Source organism: Austrofundulus limnaeus, unplaced genomic scaffold, assembly GCF_001266775.1.
Source record: "Austrofundulus limnaeus strain Quisiro unplaced genomic scaffold, Austrofundulus_limnaeus-1.0 Scaffold398, whole genome shotgun sequence".
Taxonomy (NCBI): Eukaryota; Metazoa; Chordata; class Actinopteri; order Cyprinodontiformes; family Rivulidae; genus Austrofundulus; species Austrofundulus limnaeus.
The window spans coordinates 301,340-309,734 of NW_013952800.1; the positions used below are offsets into that span (position 1 = coordinate 301,340).

The 8,395-nt window shown below is 38.1% G+C and overlaps 1 protein-coding gene and 2 long non-coding RNA genes across 3 annotated transcripts in view; 2 read left to right on the forward strand and 1 right to left on the reverse strand.

Moving 5' to 3' along the window:
- The window catches only part of adamts6 (ADAM metallopeptidase with thrombospondin type 1 motif, 6), a gene marked incomplete in the record, with an annotated part of 235,599 nt that overhangs the window by 185,123 nt on the left and 42,081 nt on the right, over window positions 1-8,395 (forward strand). The window contains 2 exon segments of the mRNA XM_014023951.1: window positions 2,075-2,181; window positions 2,409-2,538. Coding sequence (XP_013879405.1) covers window positions 2,075-2,181; window positions 2,409-2,538 — 237 coding nt within the window.
- On the forward strand, window positions 3,365-4,325 carry LOC106528713 (uncharacterized). Its single transcript, XR_001311530.1, has 2 exons — window positions 3,365-3,467; window positions 3,744-4,325. It is a non-coding gene; the product is annotated as an uncharacterized LOC106528713 (long non-coding RNA).
- Window positions 4,509-6,074, reverse strand: LOC106528714 (uncharacterized). The gene is made up of 2 exons (XR_001311531.1): window positions 5,923-6,074; window positions 4,509-4,632 (listed from the first exon to the last, which is right to left on the reverse strand). It is a non-coding gene; the product is annotated as an uncharacterized LOC106528714 (long non-coding RNA).

Here is an 8,395-nt window from a genome sequence, read left to right on the forward strand (position 1 = left end):
ATATATATATATCCAACAGAGAGATGTGCGCTGCTGTGACTTCAGCTCATCAGCACCTGTCAATCACCAGGGGCATAATAAGTGAGGGTGGCCAGGAGGGGCTATGCCCACCCCCAAAATTTAGTGGCGTCACACCAGTTTTATCTTTGCATTGTGCTCATTTTAATTCTCCTCACCTATTTAGAATTAGTAAAACCATTTAAAGGGGCGATATGTGTTTCTCATGAGTAAATTGGAATACTATACCATAATAAAGTAACTTTGTCTCCTTTAGTTGTTTTTAAAATGGTGTTTTTATGTTTAAATCATTAATACACTTGACTTCTCATTAATTTTCGTTTATAAAGTCCTTGAAATTGGCCTCCGTCTCTTTAAGAACTTCCATCTGATCACGTCACGCCCATTTCAGCACGTCATCACAGCTGCTTCTCTCTTGTTTACAAGCTGGAGCATCGTAGCATGTTTTGTTGTAATGATAGTTTAAATAGCAGCAAGATCTGTTTAGGAAAATTTCATCTCTGGATACATAAGAACCTAACTGTCGAACCGGAAAGTACTTTTTCTGAAGAACCAGAGTGATTACAGAGATGACGTTTCAGCTGCTAAAATCGTCCTCACACATACTGATCGTAATAAACTGCAAATATAAAAGGGATCTACGATTAGTTAGACTTTATTTGATAAACATATATTTTAATTGTAAAATAAAGACTGCAATAATACTGTAGGGTGTTCAGCTTTGTACATTTTTTAAAATATATTTTAACACGGGTGCTCGGTGTGAGCGAGCTATACCCACCCTGAAGGTTAATCTTGGACAATATCTGATGATCGACTCTTTTAAATGAAACCAGAGAGCGTTGACAGAGAGGAGAAGGTAGAAATGACTCAACCTGTAACTGAAAATATGGATGGAGGACAACAGAGCTGCTTCATGGAAGAAGAAACTCAGCTGCGGGGGTCATTATGTTACCACTATGAGGTATCTAGTTTATGTATTTACTTATTTTAGTGATTTTAGGTCAACCATATCACGGAAACGGCTGCACCGATCGTAGATGTGCCCAAACTACACTGCGCCAGCCTATGGTTTTACCATAGCTCCATCTAAAAAAGGGGCATCTGGACTAACAAAATTGTTTATAACTAAAAAACTATTCAATATAGGAGCTTCAGATTTATTTTTTCAGCTCTGATAAAGGGCTATCCATTGGACCCACTAATGAGCCCCACTCATCCTCTACCCCCCTGATCCCCACTCAAAACAATAAATCTGTTCTGGTGAGTTCTGAGTTCTGGTGAATTGGTGCTTTGCATAAGTTTGGTGGTCATCTATGGAATCTTTCTGGTGGATGTCCAGCTTCTGATCTTGTTCTGATTCAGAATCAGAAGTTAAATTAGCATAGGCCTTGGTGTTGAAGTACTGCCCCAGCAATGCACTGTAACAGTCACAGTTCAGTTCTTGAGCAAAGCCAACAGATCCATCCATCTTCGTTCATAAAACAGAAACCCAACGCATTTACCTGGTTAACTTTTAATCCTGTAGCTTAGTGGCCGAAACCCATAACAAAGTGTGGTGGAAAAAATTTTCATGTCTGTTAAACAAAGTGCAGAAATACATGATGAAAAAAGTTCTTCACTACATTGGTCTTTGAGTAATTTTATTGCAATAAAATAAGAGTCAACATGCATACAGCAATACAAGTGGAGTCTGAGGACACAGCCCCAGTGAAGCATCTTTTATGCTCTTCCAGTAGAAAACAGTCCCAAAACTGGTTCTGACATGCAAGGAGTGGTTCTTTAAATCTTAGTTTCAGTTAAAAACTTGTTCTTGTGTATATATATATATATTCTCCTTTTGAATTTTATTGGTGCACTTTAAGTGTATTATATATATTATATTGTTATTGGTCCATTTATATATTTCCGCTTTTATTTTTAATTATGTCAGTTTCGGTCCTCCGTACTGCAGAAGCCTGATAATCACCCATTCATTCAAATCAGGTGTGTTTGAGCAGAGAATAAAGTAAAGCATGCAGGGCTGCGGCCCCCCAGGACCAGGATTTCCCACCCCTGCTTTACACAGAGGCACACATGCACAGACAGATCTCATTACATCTGGCACACAACTCTGCTGCTGGATGTGTCCCATCAGAGTCAAAACACATCCAGTCTTGGTTGGTAAAGCCAGATATTTGCAGCCACATCTCCATCAGGAGGTGTGACACTGATAGCCCTCACTCTCTGTGGCAGAAGCCAAAGTAAAGAGCTCTCTGCTCTGTAAAAGTGATTTTCCAACAGATCCTTGAAAGAATCAAGATTTTCATGTCTGGATCTGCTACAGAATGAAAGTTATACCATTTCCACTCACACAGCGCTGCCTTATTGATCCGGTTTTCCCTCTGCAGGTTCCCAGAGGCAGGAGGTGGTCTGTAAGAGACTTGAGGACAATCTGGTGGTGCAGAACAGCTACTGTGATCCTGACAGCAAACCCCCAGAAAACCTGAGAGACTGCAACACTGAGCCGTGTCCTCCAGAGTGAGTATAACTTTGTTTTCTATCATCACATACTTATGTCAACATTAGGAATACAATGAGAACAACTTATCACTCATTCTGAAAATGCTGAGTACTGAATGACTTGACTAAAATGGGTTGTAGAAGCTGAAACAAATTAATAATTTAAATATTCAGAACAAAAACTAAAATCAACAAAAGAAAAGCTCGAGCCAACAGAATAGAAGGTAAATTTAAAATGAATAAAACAAATGTCACATTAATGCAGAAATAAAAGTTCTTCATTAGAGGTGGAGAACGTTAATTTATCCTCAACATGTGGGTCATTCTCTGTCCAGCTGAAGTACTTTGAGTAATACACAGTGATAGTACACTCCAGCTCCTCTGTTTGTCTGCAGTCCTATGTGTGTTGTGTGTTTGTCAACTTCTGGAATTCAACAATGATCTCTTTGGGTTTTCCAGGTTGAGGTGATAATCTTTGCACCTGGATGACAGTGTCTGAACCACTCCTCTGTATAATGCCTTGTTTTTGTTGCTGAACAATCAAATGATGAATGAATGAAATTGATTCACGCAGGAATTATGTTTTTAATCATAGTTTTGAAACTCTGTTCTCACAAGGATGCACCACACATGCGGAACATCACCTGTAAATGTCTGGAGCAGGCAACAGCGATGTTAATGTGATAACCTGGCTGTTTTGAAAGTGGGGCTGCAGATCAAAAATAACTTAATTAAAGCTGCTGTATGTAGTTTCTTGAAAACTCAAAAACTTAGAAAAATTTGGAACAGATACAACCTTCAAGTCCCTCCCCCCTGCTCTCAGCTCCCCTTCCTAAGCTCCTCCCCACAGCAGGGCCCAGAGTCGGGAGCGCACATGCTTGTAAACGGGAGGACGAGTGTGGTGCACAGACCGTAACACAGAGCTCAGAGCTAAGCTGCAGTCACAGGTGAGAACAAACCATCAACAAATATTTTTAATGAACATGTCTTGCCCATACTTTATCTACACAAGTGCTCCTTTTGTCATAACTTTATATGTAAATTATGTTGCACTCTTTCTATAAGTTATAAATAGCTATCAAGCTAACATAACACCGAAGCTTCATAGTGGGTCACGAGGACCGAAATTCAGAACCATTTTAGGATTTCAGCAACATGACAAGTCTGTGTATTTTTCAGCTCTTGCTTTGCATAGTGTGACATTTTATCTTTATGCTATGCAGCTCGTTTTTGACAATCATCATCTACCAGCTGATGGAGAGAAGCTGTGGTGAAGAATCACGCAGGTCACTGGGAGACGCAGCAGCGTGGGTTCAGCTCCTGAGAACCTCAGCAGGACATCTGCATCTCAACTCTACCTTCCACTCATCAAACCATATATTCTGCAGGCAGGAGTCTTGTTTCTGGCCAGGAGGATCTGTAGCTGACCTTACAGATGATGCTGAAGACAACAGGCAGTTTGTGGCTTGCACTTCTGGTCAGAGCAGGCTGCTGAGTGTGGACTTCAAGGACTGTTTTAAACATCTTCATGGACAGTACAGTAGATTTATTCCCTTGAGGCTATATATTTTTAATACTGTCTTGCCATGTTTAAAACATTTTCCTATTTAAATTAATATTTCTATTATAATTTTGGTAAATATTCTWCAATAAAGTGTTAAATGGTTTTAGTTTTTTGTAACTGCTCATTAGAACTAAAGCATCACTTTACCATTGAACATTACTGAATTATCTTTTGATCAATTACAAAACACAAACTTACATTAATCATGATGAATCACTGGGTCAGTGCTAGACATGAAAAATATCTTAAAAATATGCTCTTAAAAACTTGTCTTTTTTAATTGACACTGTTATTTTATGTCTCTTGTWGDAATACACTGAAACATGTCCAGTATATCTGAAGGGACCTAAAATAACTTTRTCTAGTAAAAAAVAAAAGTTTTTAAAGATTTAYCAGATATATAGGCACAATKAACTTCACAGGATTATTAAATATATGCTTTATTTGACATATGGGTAAAATAAATCTGTTATTTTTTGCACAGGTAAATACATTATTGTTGAAAGATGATTCCTCCACATTCCCGTGTGTCTGGGACAGTTTCTGACCTGTTGAAAGAGACAATCAGATTCTCTGTGATTTTTTTTATACCATTATAAATCTCTATGGCACGATAAGAGAAAAGAAGTAGTCCCACTTTTCCTGTGACAGTCATTATCATGATTTAACAAATTCATAAACATTCTTAGTTAAACAACAAATGAATCACAAACAGAAGAGATTGTTCTGTCCATTATCTGATTAAGAGAACTGAGGAGTTCTCTTCCACGGTTAGAATGACCTGTCATGGCCTAAATAGAGTTCGGTTTGTGACAGAGTTCCTGTCTTCTTTCTTGTCAGGCCTGTCCGAGGCCTGCTTAGAGGCAGTAAATCTTGTTTCTTCACTCGAGGTGACCCCACAAATGAATACATAAGTATCTGTGTTGATGTCTTTCAGCAAACATAAACTAAAACATAATTTCTATTCCAACATGACAGTTTCTTTATGATTTTCAACATCTCCCCCATTAAACATTTTCTGATGCTCCAGATAGTGAAAAACACCCTTCCCTGCAGTGGTTCTAAATTCATGTTTTAGTTGTTTTCCTGCTCCTCTGCAGGTCTAAGTTCTGCAGAAGCCTGTCAATCACCCAATAATTTAAATCAGGTGTGTCAAAGCAAGGAAACCACTAAAACATGCAGGACAGTGGGTCACGAGGACTGGAACTGAGAATCACTGCTTCACTATCAGTTTGTTATAAATAATAAAAACTTCTGAAAACAAGGTAAAGAATTTTCAATAAAATTAACAAACCTAAATCCAACTGCATATTATCTCACTGCAGTCATTTCCACTGACCAAGTGGTTATGATTTGAAGTGGTTTYTCTTATCAGACTGATGAAAAAATAAATATAAAATTGTCTTTTGCTGTAAAACCTCTGAGACAATAATGACAACATTTACTGGAGAATAGTTTTCTGTGAATTCTCAAGCTGTGGAAGAAGACTATGAGGATATAAATGCGATGTAAAAATGCAATGCCATTTTTTTCAAATATCATGCAGCCTGTTACTTTTATTTTATGTAAAACAAAATTTATTATTTAACCTGGCTGTAAAGCCAGTACTGAATAAATGTTTACGTTATATAAAAGGAAACATTTTTCAGTTTTAAGTTCTCAAACTTTGGTTCTTGTTTCTGTCTCCCACAGTTTGTCAGTTTAAAATCGGTTGCACTGAATAAACCACCAAACTTACCATCAAATATTTCCCTTTGTCCTACAATTAAGATGAACATCAGAGCTACAACAGTTGCAGTCCAAAAAATTCATCTCGACACAAATAGTTTATGACTTACCTATTTTACGAAGCCTGAATAGGAGTCTTCCAGAATCCACTGCGTCTCAGAGCTTCCCCAAAGTCAGCTTCTCTGAAACAATTATACAGTATAATGGAGTTAAAACCATAACCAGATTTTTAATTCAACACATTTATCACATACTGAATTTTATTTTATATACTGTACATCTAGACCAACTTACCTATATAATGTTAGATACGTATGTTTTGGTTGTAGAATGAATCACATACGATAATCTACCAGACTAAACATCTAATAACAGATTATAAATCCTGCTGAGGTTGAACAAACACAGGGAACTTGGCAATAAAAGCCTTCAATATATTTTCTTACCGACCTGCGTTACCAACGACACTGGAATGGACCAGGAAAGGATGTGTGGCCATCTGAAGTTTGGTTGTTGTTGTTGTTAGCCAAATAAACATCCAGACATCTACAAAAAACAATTACATAAATAATTTGTCAGGGTTGTATTTTAATCACACACATTTAACTTTATAATATACTCCTAACATGTCACACTGACGTTTTCATCTTTTATAGAAAGATGACATTCAGACAGAAGGTGAAAAACATTACCCAGTATAGTTCCAAAAAGCCACGATCTTTCCTGGGTTTTTATTTATTTTTATAAGTTTTTTCTTGKAAGTGACCACAACTGCTGAGTTATTATTAATACAACTTCTATATTTCTAAACAAAAAGTAATCAGCAACAGCATATATTCTGTAGAACTAATACACGTTTTAATGCTGATGTGCTGTTAAAAATCAAATGTGAATAACACTAAAAACAAACATGAGTGCATTTTAATATCAGCCAGGGCTAACAGCAGGCCTGATTAGCTAAGTGCTAATGTTGATCAGGCATCATTGTATTTTATTTACTTTTATTTTCGACAGAGGCAGTGCACAGTTACAGTAATTTCAACATATCTAAATGCTTTTAATTCTGATCCTTGACTACACCTTGGCTGCTGCTAGAAATTCTGTCCATAAAAGTTATGAACAGAATCGGTGACAAAGGGCAACCTTGGTGGAGTCTAACTCTCACTGGAAACGAGCCTGACTTACTGCCGACAATGTGGACCAGGCTCTGGCACCGCTCATACAGGGGCCAAACAGCCTTAAAGTATCAAAGGGCCTGGTACCCCATACTCCCGCCGCCATCATTTGGAAAATCTCACCTTGCTCTTAATAAACTATGTCATCCAGCCAGCTTCACTGGCCAATCGTGACTGCTACACGCTTCAGCACCTCCACGCCCCAAACAGTGCCGGCCTCAGTACTACCTCGAGAGGAGATCTGAAAAAGTGGGCCGAAAGCAGGCGGGAGCCACAATGGAAATACACAAAACGGGTGCGGAGTGGGGTGGAGCTGAACCGAACCACGTAGGTGGAAAAATGACTATAGTGTTTTCATCACAACAATACTGTAAGTCCTTTTCTATCGCCACCATGAAGCTAAGGCTGAAAGTCCAGTCTGCTCTATAGTATATCTGTAATAAGTTTTAATTTACGGTAACACTGAGAATGTCTGCCCAGCATTTAGCTTGTGAGATGCTACAGAAATCTAGTTTCCCAGTTCTGAGTGTTGAGTTCTCCGATCAGCCAATTAAATAACCTGAACATACTGAAGTTATCTTGGGCTAGCTAGCAGGCTCTGATGTCGCCAACCCAGCACCTAATTGGTCAAAATAACAGTTTCATTGCCATTTGTTTACCTTTTTTGTTCATTCTGAAGGCCTTGAGGCAGATTGACTGTATTTGACCCTAACAATAGATGGTCAAACTATAACCGTGTTTCCATCAAAGGCTTTTTGATGCACATTTAGAATTGTCGCATCAAAAATGCAAAAAAAAAGTCAGATGGAAACAGCAAAATTCTAAAAAAAGGTCCTCAATTTGCTAAAAAGTTTTTACGCTGGCTTAAGGTGGTTTTTGGATGATTCGCAAAGTAGTTAATGCGCAAAATGGGAGATGGAAACACGTTTGCTGAATAAATTCTGACGTAGCGCATATTTACCTCACGTGACGTTCAGCTGTTTCCACTCTCCTGCCTCGTCCCGGATGTTATAAATGCGCGAAGACATTGCGTTTATTTCCCTACGTCTCCTGGCAGCATTAAACTTAGCCTGTACTAGCTGAATAGATAGAATAATTACAATTGCCCAATAGCAAGGCATTCACAAAAAATCGCTCCATTGTCCCGAGATGATTAGCCTCTGCTAGTTAGCAAGTTTCACTTCCTGTTTACTACCGCAAAGCTTGTCACCGACGTCTGGCGTAATCACACATTGCGTAGCCTCTTTTATTTGTATCAAACAGTCGAGAGGGAAACTAGATGGAAACAGTCTAGATTAGAATTTTTATTAAATTTTTTTGCGAATTTTGAAAAGTTAGATAAAAATTCACTCTACAACTGGATGGAAACACATTTTATGATTGGATAAAAGCTTTATATAAATACTGT